Source organism: Zosterops lateralis (genome assembly GCF_965231275.1).
Source record: "Zosterops lateralis genome assembly, chromosome: 24".
Classification (NCBI taxonomy): Eukaryota; Metazoa; Chordata; class Aves; order Passeriformes; family Zosteropidae; genus Zosterops; species Zosterops lateralis.
The window spans coordinates 3,487,743-3,500,361 of NC_139784.1; the positions used below are offsets into that span (position 1 = coordinate 3,487,743).

Below are 12,619 nucleotides of genomic sequence, written 5' to 3' on the forward strand. Positions count from 1 at the left end.
AAAAGAAGACACAAAATGAGTGAAACTGCCCTGGGCAGCACCTTGCTGATCTAATAATCGAATCTAATAACCTCCCAGCCCCACAGAGGGAGGGAAGCCCCCAAGCAGGTGAAGCCCCCCCAGTTCCTGCCCCACAGCAGAGGGGGAGTGTGCCCAAGGATGGGGCCTCATCTCCTGGAGCTGCTCTGCTGTCAACACACACCTGTACATTTGAGTAAAGAATACTTGAGACCCAACGTGGATGTAATTTTATTTTATACTAATTTTGGCAGTTCTGGAGAATCCTAGGGAGAGTCATCATGATTTAAAGACTTCATGCTGTCATCTAAATACTCCATACAAATACAGTTGATAAATGAAAACACAGATTTTAGCACATAGTGTTGAAATTCATGTTGAGAACAGATAAACAACGACAAGCAGCACATCTTATCCCTGCATAAAACAGCATTTTCCAGTTTCACACTGTAGACAGATCAAAAGCAAGAAACAGGGAGTTCTGCAAGCTATTCCTAGCTTGGATACATCACTTAAGCATCAAGGAATGTATTGCCAAACAATATGGTCACTGCCACTCCTTTGAAATTTGACTAAATTCTGTCCATGTAACAAGAGCAGAATTTTATCCTTCTACTGGAGAATGCTTTGCTGGTGCTCTGGTGATGAACACCTTGTATGCTGAGCCACTGAGCACTGCCCACAAAACAGCAGGGTGTGTTTATAATTACCACCAAGCAGGAAAGAAAAAGCCTCTCTCACAGACAGAGGTGGATTGAGGTGAATAGCAATAAATATCAAATCTACCAAATTACTGAGAATCGTATCTAAATGGAGAAGGCAAATGTAACAAAATGAAAATTAGCAACATCAAAGACTACCATTCATTAGTAAAACTCTGAGATGTGTAATGATGGAGCATTATTTAGCACTTTGCTTGTATTTATTTACTTATGATAAACTTTCAGTCTCCAAACTGAAATTTCATTTAGTTGCAGTATAAAACATGCCATGAAGCTGAGTTTCCTGTCTCAAGTTTCCTTCACAGTGAGTGGTGATATGGTCATTAAAATTCAGCATGTGATCCACCAAATCAAATGCTGAGGTCTAATTTTGGACAGGATAAATGATCCTCATGTTTACGAGAGCTCATGTGGGTCAAATGACCCAAATGCTTTGTGCACGCTGCTTCCTCCACCTGAATGTTCATGGGTGAGACACTGGGAGCACAGAGGGAGCGTTCCACAGGTACTGGGAAAGAAGGATGCACCAGCAAGGCCTCATTCCAAAGGGGTCATAGAGAGAACTGGACTAGTGTCACATATATTCCTCTTGTGTTCTGCTGTTCTGTGCATCAGGAGCACTGCAGGAGCTGAGCTGCACAAAGCCAGGCTTCAGCTGCTGTTAAACCCGTCTTGGTTCCACCTCTGTGACTAAGGATCCCTTGCTTTGTGAAAAAGCATCTGCACACGTGGAAGACAAGGTAGATTTGCAATGAGCATGCTGATAAACATCATCAGGGCAGGAATCTCTTTGGCGTGGCAGGGTGGCCTTACTGCCCCTCAAAGTCCTGTTGTGCTACCTAAACTGGATCTGTACAGAACAATTATACAAAAAGGATCATTCTTCCTGAAAGTAGCAAAGCCAAGTTGTGACTTTCTTGTGAAACAACTCTTTCAGGGCAGCAGTCTCAAATGCACTTTTTATCAGCAACAACTCCGGTTTCTTCAGCTCTTAAAAGAAGTAATCAGAGTTCATTTTTCAAAGTTTGGCAGGAAAATTATCTTCCAATTTCACCTCTGGAGAGCCCAGACCTGGAAAATCCTTCTGTAACTCGAGCTGGCTGGAAGACTGAGTCAGAGCCTTGGCATTTATTTTTAAGGCTTCCAGCTGCATCCTGTTATCACTGTCTTCACCATCAGAGATGGGACTTATTTCTTGAATTTTCAAGAGGTCTCCAGTACTGAAAGTCTTCTCTGTGTTACTGGAGCTCATTCTCAGGGCTCTTGGTGGAAGGCCTTCCTTCCTCGAGCTGATCTTCTGAAGTTTAGCAGGGAGCTTGTTCTTCTCTCCTGTAGTATCAGCAGAGTCAAGTGGACAAACCTGTTCTCTTCTGGTCTTCTTATCAATAGGACTATTCAAGAGTGAAGACTGGGCCAGGTTTTCTTCTTGCTCTTTAACACTGTAAGGAGGAGTGGGGACTTCAAAGGTGGCGTGAAACTGAGAATAATCCACACGGAAGAAGCCATCCTCCAGAGACATCACTGGGAGGAACCTGTGACCCCAAAGCACTTCATCTTCTGTGTATGAGGTCCTGGCCTGGCATGTCATTCCTGTGGAAATGGACAAGAGCATTCCAGTGTAAGCAATGGAACAAAAAATACATGACAAGGCTGACAGATAAAAATCAGTTGCAGCCAGCAAGCCAAACAATTTTATAGATGATAAAATGGGATAATTGTTCCTAGACAGTCAGTGGAGTGCTTCTAATTGACTAACTAGGTTTTTATGCAGATATTGCAGACTTGCAACCAAGCCAAAGCACAATGTAAAATTAAAACAGTATTAGCTTTGTGTGCTGGTTTCAGCTGGGACAGAATTAATTTTCTTCACCGTGTCTAGTACTGGAAGCCTGTAATTAGGTCATCCCAAAGCTTCTCTTTTCCAGGCTGAACAATCCCAATTCAGCCTTGAAAGAGTAATACTGTTTCTTGGCAGAAAGCACTATTGCTTGGCAGAAGCTAACAGAATCTTTTGGCAAGGATCAGGTGTTAGGGGAGACAACACCAAATAAAAAATACAACCTTGCATTTCTTCTGTAGGCTGTCTGTTACTTTTTCTCCAAACAGTATGTCAAGACAAAAGCTGTGCAGAGACGCTGAAGCTCCTTCATGCTTAGACAAAGGTAGGATTGTAAACTCATTTTGTTCCTCTTAGTGCAAAATACATCATTGTTGTATTTACATGTGTGAACTCACAGCTAAAATGTGTTCTAACCAAGCTGGCAAATCTGTCACCATCTCACTACAACAGCACTCACAAATTTATACAAATATCCTAGGTGAGCAGAACTAGAAGACTTCCTGTCCTGGTAAGTTTCCAGAGGCAGAATTAGCAGTCAGTAAGCCCAAATTCTGATTTGCTCTCTGGTTACTGCCCCACGGATTCTCAGCTGTAAAATGTCTCCCTTTAACTATCCAGACAGGTAATTGCTTTAAGGGAGGTTATGAATGCATGCTTATCTAAAATAAATGGTTCAGTTGCAGGGTAAGATGAGGCCTCTGTAGGTATCTAAAGATGCCCAACTCAATGTGAAAGATCATTCTGCCCCAGTGGATTGTGTATCTGTTTAGGGCCAGTGACTGGAGAGCAGTCAGAGAGAGATGACTGCACCAAAGGGACACTTTTGGTGTCCAAAGGGACACTTTTTTATCACTTTTCTGACACATTCTACGTGGTGCCAGCGTGTTTTTAGCCCCAGGAAGGTGTATCAAGCGCTGAGGGTTGACCAGCAACCTCCTAGAAATGGCTTAAGAATAATTAGTGAGACAGCTGATAGGAGGTGTTTTGAAAAAGAAAAAAAGGTTTAATTACAGAAGAAAATAACGAACTATACAGAATAAATGAGTAAAAGCTGTGCACAGTGCAGGGAAGGCTCTTGCACCTGCTAAGACACACTGAAAAGCCTCGAGAATCTCTATGTTCTCTTCAAGTATTCAATGATCTAGGAGGGGTTTTTGCTTGCTGCCCAATAGAAAACAGCTCAAGGGTCCAACTGGTGCCTTTGTCCTGACACTGAGCCAATTGCTGGGTGAGAAAAACATGGAAATTTCTGGTTGTTCTTCCTTAGAACTTCCAGGGGTGAAACTGAAACTCTTTTCCTATAATGGGAACACCTGCTCGAGTGTGGGAGTGCACTGCAACACTTTTCCAAGGCAGAAATGAGGCAGCTGTTAATGTTGTGGAAAGAACAAGAAAGCTTTCTGATTAAATAAAGTTTAACAAATGCTCAAAGGAAGGAAGAAAAAGATCAGAATGCTGATGACTGTACTGAATGATTTGGACTTGAACGGTACTCAGGGATCGTTGATGAAGAGCTCCTTATATAACTGGAACCCATTTTCATGGGATTCATAAAAGAATTGAGTCCTCAAAACAAAAGGCCACAAAATCAGCTGTCATCTGGACAACACCATATCCAAATTTAAAAAAGAAACAAACTCCTTCTCATATTCGTCAATAACCACATGTGCTTACAATCTTTGTGATGATGAAGTCTGTATTTGTGCTGTAAAGTTGGATTTCTTATTCTGAAAGTGCAAGCTAGGCTGAAAGGAATTTTGCAGCACTGGCAAGTTTTAAAGTTCATCTTTCTTTCAGAGTGCTGCTCCTTAAAGCAGAAGCCTCACCAGAGTGTTGAGCTGTTCCACAAAGAGTGGCAGGCTGTATCTCTTGCTGGCCACTCTGGGAATTGGCAATGTAGAGCCCTGTGGGGAAGGGAGAGCTCTATTGGCCACTGAAGCTCTGCAGCATATGGCAGGATATGCTGGAGCATCCAGGACTAACAGCTGCCTTGCTAAAAATATCAGCACTGTAAACAAAGACTGAAAATCAGAGATTATGCAGATTATTCTAAGTCTTACCAGTGGTCTCGACGATTCCTTCAAGGATGACAACTATTTCAAACTGCTCACTCCTCAGGGATCTTTGTGAGAGGCAGAAAAAGGGGCTCTCTGAGTTAATTTCATGACAGATGGTTAAAGGGGAAACTAAAAACAGCTGGTCAGCTCCAGTTCCAAATCCAACATCCAGTTCACACTGGTCTAGTGGCAGAAATTCTCCCTCCGGCGTCTGTCTGGACTAAAGATAAAAAGATGATTTAGTAAATCACTGTGTGAGACAAAACACAGAATCAGTGCAATCAACTTTAAACCTGCCTCTTCCATGACATTGTCAGCTCCATGTATTAGGTCTGGGGGCTTCATAAGGGAGATGTAAGTAATGCTAAATACTCTGAGGCTGCTTGGCAAGACCAGCTTTGACTTTTCTTATTATGCCAGTAGATCTCATCACCACCTACAAACTTTACACTGACACACACACATATATATATATATATGTATGTATGTATGTATGTGTGTATGTATATATATTTACACACTTTGACAAAAATGTCATGTACCACACACTACATGTAATGCCTTGTAATGAATGTTCAACATGAATATCCTGTGGCAAAAGTTCCTGTTAACAAGACCAATATCTGCAAGCTGGGTGCATTTTATTTTGTATTTGAATTCACATTGCATTATTTTTGTTTTGCCAAGCTGACTTTTGTGACGTACTAACTCAAAGGTAAACACCACAGTAACTGTACAGTACATCTGGTAAATGGCATTTTCACAAAACCACCTGAATGGATGCTGATGATGCTGTCATCCCTTGCATGGAACACCTACTGCATGGTGACCTTAACAATGGACTTATTATTAAGCTAAGTGCCTCATTTTTCTTCCCATCATTTCATGGGTCCAGCAAAAATATTGATATTGATGGCAGCTTCCCTGCACCCTAGGGCTCACTCCAAATTCTCCTGGTATTCAAAGTCTAACTAAAAATCCCATCAGTTGGCCAGGCAGCTCCTCACTGACTGCTTTGAAGGTCTCTGGTGGAAACTGCCCACCTAAATTTAAAGCTTTGCACAGCTGATAAAAATCCTATTTAAAATCTTTTCTGCTTATTGTTTGATTGGAAAGCACTTAAATTTTCAAGAAGGTGATTATTGATTATAAATAAATAAATATTATTATAAGTTATACTATCATAAATTAATAACTGAATAGTTTTAATTGTGTAGCATTTGTATTGACAAACCTACTGGTTCCACTGCTTGAAACAAGGACTTCATTGAGAGCAAGCCAAAGGTTTGCCATCAACTCAGATCTGACTGGTGTTCTTTTAAAAAAGTTTCTGTCTTTAAAGAAAATCCCCAAGTAAATAGTCTATCTTCGTATTGTCTCCCTCTTCATGTGTACCTTAAAAATGCTGCCTTTATAAGTGCCTGGTATTTACTGGAGATTACATAACCTGGGCAGCAGGTTATTATTAAATCAAATCCATGGTTTCAGCTATGTGCTACTTGTTTGTTTTGCCACTGAGGAAGAAACAATCTTCCTGTCTAAGTAACAAAGGTCCCCCCTGCACAGGAGCACAAGAGTCAATTTTCTTCTCTACTGATGAAAATCTCTCTCTCCTTTGCAGAGAAAATCTCAGCTGATTGCGTGTTAAAACACTTTCACGAATTATTGATTATTTGAAACATAAAAGTGCTATGAGATAAAAGCAATCAAGACTGCTGCTACATACCAGTCGTGACAGTCTCTGTCATATGCAAAGGTGGCATCAGCCTACTGCAAAAACATCTTTTCTCTTTTCCTGCAGAGCTGAGCTGCAGACTGTAGCACTGCTTTTGTTGCCTGGCTGCTGTTCTTGCAGTGGGTGCACAAATTGATTGCCCAGGTATGATCTTTGCTGCAGGGTAACAAACCTGTACAAACCAACATCTAAATCTCAAATTGCCCCAAAGCTTCATCAAATACATTTACCTAGACAAAAATGTGCACTTTTGCACAAACTGTTGCCTGACTGACTTAAGGACTGTTTGATCTACACACCATTTTTCTCTGTGGAAGAATCTTTGATCAAATCCATTCAACAGTAAACAAATCCAGCGAGGATGATTAGAGGGAACAGATCTGGGAGAAAGCAAAAGGTTGTGTCTGAGGTATTCAGCATCTTACAGGATTGATTTAGGCAGGGCATGGAGGATTTTTAAAAGAAACTTGTTTGTTGAATAAAAATAAGTAAACCTGAATGAAGAGAGCTTGATAGCCCCAACAGCTTCAGCCTCCTAGCCAGTGACCTTTGTTTTACATATACAGCTTTACTCAAATGATCACAAATCAAGACAGAGGACTATAAAATGTCAGGAGTAAGTCTGGAGGGAACACTTGTGATTCTTTATTTTGACCATCCACATAACACAAAGGTAAGTAAATTTTGCAGATTAATACATGTTGAACAAGGGCACAATTACTTAGAAATGCCCTAGCTTGCAGTTTAAATGTGGTCAGAGATGGATAATCTAAAGGTCTCAAAAGAATTTCTCCAAAAGTTAATTGCTTCATAGCTAAGGGGGAAAAAAAAAAAAAAAAGAAAAAAGGAAAAAAAGACTCCTGTGTCTTTAACTTTCTGCCACTGGATCTTTGCTCTGGTTTTTATTACAAGGCAGACTTCCGTGCATCACCACTTAATCTGTTTTAGTGTCTCAACAAATCCATCATGCTCTTCAAATCTTCACTCCTATCCTTTATTCATTAGCCTTGCTTTTCTAAAACCCTGTTTATGCATAAAAATGCATATCTCCCTTTAACTGACATGATGCAGTTTTATTATTATTACTAACCCTCTGTCAGTTCACTCATTAGAGAGCTCACATAATTATGCTTTGATATCCAGGTGGACTAATTAAGCACTGGAGCAAAAAAAGTGGGATTCAAAAGATGCAGCACCCTCAAGCTTAATATTGCAGCACATTGTAGAGAAATGTATAAATCTAGAAAATGCTAAACTGGTACATGCTCACTGCTCCTCCCCCACACAGACTATCAGCTTGCACAGAGTGTTATTAGATTTTATATTGCTGGAATAATATGATCCAGTTAGTTTGATGTCATTATTGAAGATTTGTGTAGAGTTTTTCAGTTGTGTCACTGTACCTGGAGCTCTACCACAGATAATTCCTAGGATCACTGGTACTTTTTATTTTAGTTTACTTGGCCCAAGCTGTAAATGACCTGTGGGAGCTGGGCTTGTTCAGACCAGAGAAGAGAAGGCTTAGGGGGATCTAAACAGAAACATTCCAAAACCTGACAGGAACGTGCTGAAGAAGACAGAGCCAGGCTTTTCACACAAGAGACAACAGGTGTAAGCCTAAACAAGGGATGTTTGGATTGGATTGAAGAAAAACATTCTTGTCATGAGAACAGTTAAGCAGTGGAAAAGCTTGCCCAGCAAGGCTGTGCAGTTTTTTTTTCTTAGAGGTTTCCAAAACTATATTGGAAAAAGCCCAGAGTAACCTGGTCTGATCTCCTTGCTCACCATACTTTCAGCAGAAGGTTGGACCACAAACTTCCTCAAGTTCCTTCCAATCTGAACAATCCTCTAATAGTAAAAAATGTAGCTTTTTGCACTTTCTGTCCTACTTATCAGCTTATTGAAATCACAGTATAATGGATGTTCTTACTTATTTCCAATGCCTGTCACCTGCCATCTGTAAACTTTCTGTTACAATTTTGTTTGCTCTCAGCTTATTCAAAGTAATTCCAGCTTAAAGAACAGGCGCCTGCTGGTTCTAACCCAAAGCTCACTGCCTCTGTGGCTATCATGCTTCACAACTCTATTTTTTAAACTATCGTTGAAACCAGGCTGAAACATGTTGAAAACAGGCTATGATGATTTTACATTCCTCAACTTTCTGAATCAAAATGTCCTATACCAGCTGAAACACTGTATAGATGACTTTACACACCACCACTATCATGTTTATCAATGACATCAAGGGAAGGTACAAATATGTACTGTGATTGATTTTTATAAAATCAGTACTGATTGCCATAATGGTGGCTGCTGCCTTAAGCACACTAGAAACGTCCAGAAATCAACAGGCAGAAAAATACAGTTCACTGTGACATTAAAAAAGTCCAGGACCTGAAACTGCACATTTTCAGCAACTAGTTCCAAACTGGTTTTTTTCTATTTCTTGCCCCAGGATTTTGCTTTTTCCAGCTTCTGTAGCACTCAATGTGCACCAGAAAGACTTGGGTTTCTGGAAAAGTTGGGGTTTTTTGCTGAAACACACACAATTAGTCTTGTAACTGTTTCCCAAACTCTCCACAATTCAGTCGAAAAAGAGCCTCAGACTTTTGCATGGTATCACTTTGCCATGCTGCTGCACAGCCCCTGGAGCCAAGGAAGAGCCAGCCCAGTGTGGCAGCACCATTGTAATCTCCTGAATGTATCAGGGCATGTATCACTGTCAGTAAATGCTGTTCAGACAAACTTAGGTTAGTGCACTTTACAAAGGTAAATCCTCAGAGCTCCGTTGGTCTGAGCAAAACATCTCATTCACTGCTAAATATATAACTAAATATATCTACTAAATAAATTTAGGGATATAAATATCTCCCAGCTCAAGGACAAAAATGTGATGTGTTTCTTCACATTCCTTCACTGTGACACCAGCACAAAAGAAAATTCTGGCTCCCTGATCAGGTGCAGAAGTGCAGCAAGATCAGCTGTTGGCAGCACTGCAGGCACGTACAGAGGCCAGAGCTCAAAGCACAAAAAGGATTTGCTGAAGACAGCAAGGAAATTCTGGCACATTCACTGTAAGTTTACAGGACACACAAAGGTCCTTCCAAGCAGCTGAAGGAAATTCAAGGGTGATCTGAACAGGCAGCACGGGCTCCCACTATGGTGTGTCTAGTGCAGTGACAAGGATTTACAGAAAGACCTGGGAACTAATAGCACACCTTTCAGTCAGGACTAAGAGGGCAGCTACTGCACATTCAATTTTAAATCTTCTTCTCTTCATAGCTTGTGTTTGTCAGAGGTCACAAAGCAGCTTAAAAACAACACATGGGCATGATGATCATACAAAAAAAAATAAAATCAAGAATTGCACACTGATTCATTGTCTGGCCTACAAAACAGCTATCCTAAGACACAATGGTCATGCAGGTCCATCAAATGTCCTTCAGTTTTCTGTCCCAGCAATCTGCATACCAGCATTGTGTAGCAATAGAATTGTCAGCAGAAAAGACATCAGGTTGTATATTGGGTGTCTTATTTCAAAAGAAAATGTTGCCCTCTCTGCAAAAACACAATGTGACCCCACTTTTATTCCACTTCAACCTGCATTACATTTTGAATGACAGAATTAAATACTTTAGAGGAGATTTCTGCTAGAAAGCAACAAAAACCATGGTTCAGCTGGCTTTCCAATTCCTACAAAAACTGCTCCAGTGTAACTCCTCACAGCTTGTTCCCCTATATATATATATATCTACACACAACTTCTTTTTAAATCTTAGCAGATTCTCCATTTTAAGTGGTATTCTGTAGCAAGAAAAATTAACAGCTCAGTCTAGCATTTGGCACAGAACAGAAGGAAAACAGCCTTTCATATTTACCACTGCCCCGTCACCTACTGCTTCATGCTTGTTTATTATTAAAAAGGCCAGACAGAATTACCAGACAGAGTACAGAACATTTATAACAGTCAAATATGATATCCTGAAATTAATGTCATCACTGGGATCCAGTTGCTGACAGCTGAGGAGCTTTGGACAGAGCTCCTCACCAAGCATGATCCCCTGGCAAGTCACAGCTGCTGTGAGATGCTACATTGCTTAGCCTTTTTCAATGTTTTTCTTCCATTCTACTCCAGCCCAATTTATCTTCTGGACTTTTGTGACTGCCAAACTCTTCTCTCCTGATATTTATGTGGGGTTTTTTGTTATTATCTCCTTTCAATTTCAGTTTTCTTCATTCTGAATTATACTGGCCATTGTCAGATAATGGTGACAACCAAAGGGTGTTTCCACTAAAGCATCTATACCATCCCTCTGAAATGCTATGGGGTCACTAGCTGGAACACTGGGATAAGGGGCTGCAAGTTAAAGCTCACCAAGTTTCCCCAAGAGGAAGAGGAGGTCAAGGTTGATCTTTATCCTAGTTTAATACCACCACAAATCAATTCCTTATTCCCAGCCATCATCTGCTAAGCCGCCTGCCTCAGTACCCCTCCTTGCAGCCGTCCTGCACCCTGACACATCCATCCATCCCGAGCAAACCGGGTTTCTGCCAGCCTCACAATGCACTGAAATGCCCCTGGGAGGTCTCCGATGTGACGTGGAGACTGCTTGGCTCTTTCATGGCTCCGCCAAAATCTTCCACAGTCCTTCTCACCTTCCCAGTCACATCCCGGCACCCGCAATGCCAAGGGACAGCACGGCTGTCATCGGGGTGGGGCAGGGCAGGGCGGGGCGGGGCAGGACATAGCGGGGTGGGGCGGGGCAGGGCAGGGCAGGGCAGGGCAGGGCAGGGCGGGGCGGGGCAGGGCGGGGCAGGGCGGGGCAGGGCAGGGTGGGGCGGGGCAGGGCAGGGCAGGGCAGGGCAGGGCAGGGCAGGGCGGGGCAGGGCAGGGTGGGGTGGGGCGGGGCAGGGCAGGGCAGGGCGGGGCAGGGCGGGGCAGGGCGGGGCAGGGCAGAGTGGGGCGGGGCAGGGCAGGGTGGGGCAGGGCAGGGCGGGGCAGGGCAGGGCGGGGCGGGGCAGGACAGGGCGGGGCAGGGCAGGGCGGGGCGGGGCAGGGCAGAGCGGGGTGGGGCAGGACAGGGCAGGGCGGGGCAGGGCAGGGCGGGGCAGGACAGGGCGGGGCGGGGCAGGGCAGAGCGGGGTGGGGCAGGACAGGGCAGGGCGGGGCAGGGCAGGGCGGGGCAGGGCAGGGCAGGGCGGGGCAGGGCAGGGCGGGGCGGGGCAGGGCAGAGCGGGGTGGGGCAGGACAGGGCAGGGCGGGGCAGGGTAGGGCAGGGCGGGGCAGGGCAGAGCAGGGCAGGGCGGGGCGGGGCAGGGCAGGGTGGGGTGGGGCGGGGCAGGGCAGGGCAGAGCGGAGCAGGGCAGGGCGGGGTGGGGAAGGGCAGGGCAGGGCAGAGCGGAGCAGGGCAGGGCGGGGCGGGGCAGGGCAGGGCAGGGCAGGGCGGGGCGGGGCAGGGCAGGGCAGAGCTGCCAGCAGGGAACAGCAGCAGCGGCTGCAGAGGGGAATCCCACACTCCCTGCCCTCTGTGGCCAGCCTTGCCCGTGTCACCCAGGGCCACCCAGGTCCCTGTGCCACCCACCGCGGCGGCCTCACCTTGATGAGCTTGCAGCGGATCTGGGCAGACACCATGTGGCTGTTGCGGAGGTTGCCCACACGGAACATGAGGCAGAGTTTGGCATCGCGCTGCGAGATGACCGCGGCGCGGCTGAACATCAGGGTCTCGGCTCGCTTCTTGGGCTGGGACATCTTGATGAACATGCAGCCGATGAGGAAGGCGTCCACCACGGAGCCCAGCAGCGACTGGAAGAGGAAGAGCACGATGCCCTCGGGGCAGCGCTCCGTGATGTAGCGGTGCCCGTAGCCGATGGTGGCCTCGGTCTCGATAAAGAAGAGGAAGGCGGAGGGGAAGTTGTACACGTTGGCCACACACGGGCTGTAGGTGTCCCCGTGCGCCTGGTGCAGGTCACCGCGCAGGTAGGCGATGCCCCACCACATCGAGGCCATCACCAGCCACGCCACCGTGTAGGTCAGCAGGAAGATGAGCAGGTTCCAGCGCCACTTGAGGTCCACCAGCGTGGTGAAGAAGTCGGAGAGGTAGCGGCTGCTCTCGCCGCCCAGGTTGCCGTGCTGCACGTTGCAGCGCCCGTTCTTGTCCACGAAGCGCTGCCGCTCTCTGCGGGCGCTGCAGCGAGCGAGGCCCACGGCCTGGTACTCGTCCCCAAACTTCCTCCGCACGGCTGACAT

At 45.0% G+C, this 12,619-nt stretch overlaps 1 protein-coding gene across 1 annotated transcript; it reads right to left on the reverse strand.

Moving 5' to 3' along the window:
* Positions 1-253: 253 nt before the first annotated feature.
* On the reverse strand, positions 254-12,619 carry LOC310918526 (G protein-activated inward rectifier potassium channel 1-like; the record flags this gene model as incomplete). Its single annotated transcript, XM_083877404.1, has 3 exons — positions 254-2,330; positions 4,641-4,857; positions 11,969-12,619. 3 exons carry the CDS (start codon positions 12,617-12,619, stop codon positions 1,759-1,761), a joined length of 1,440 nt encoding a protein of 479 aa, XP_083733530.1. The 3' UTR covers positions 254-1,758.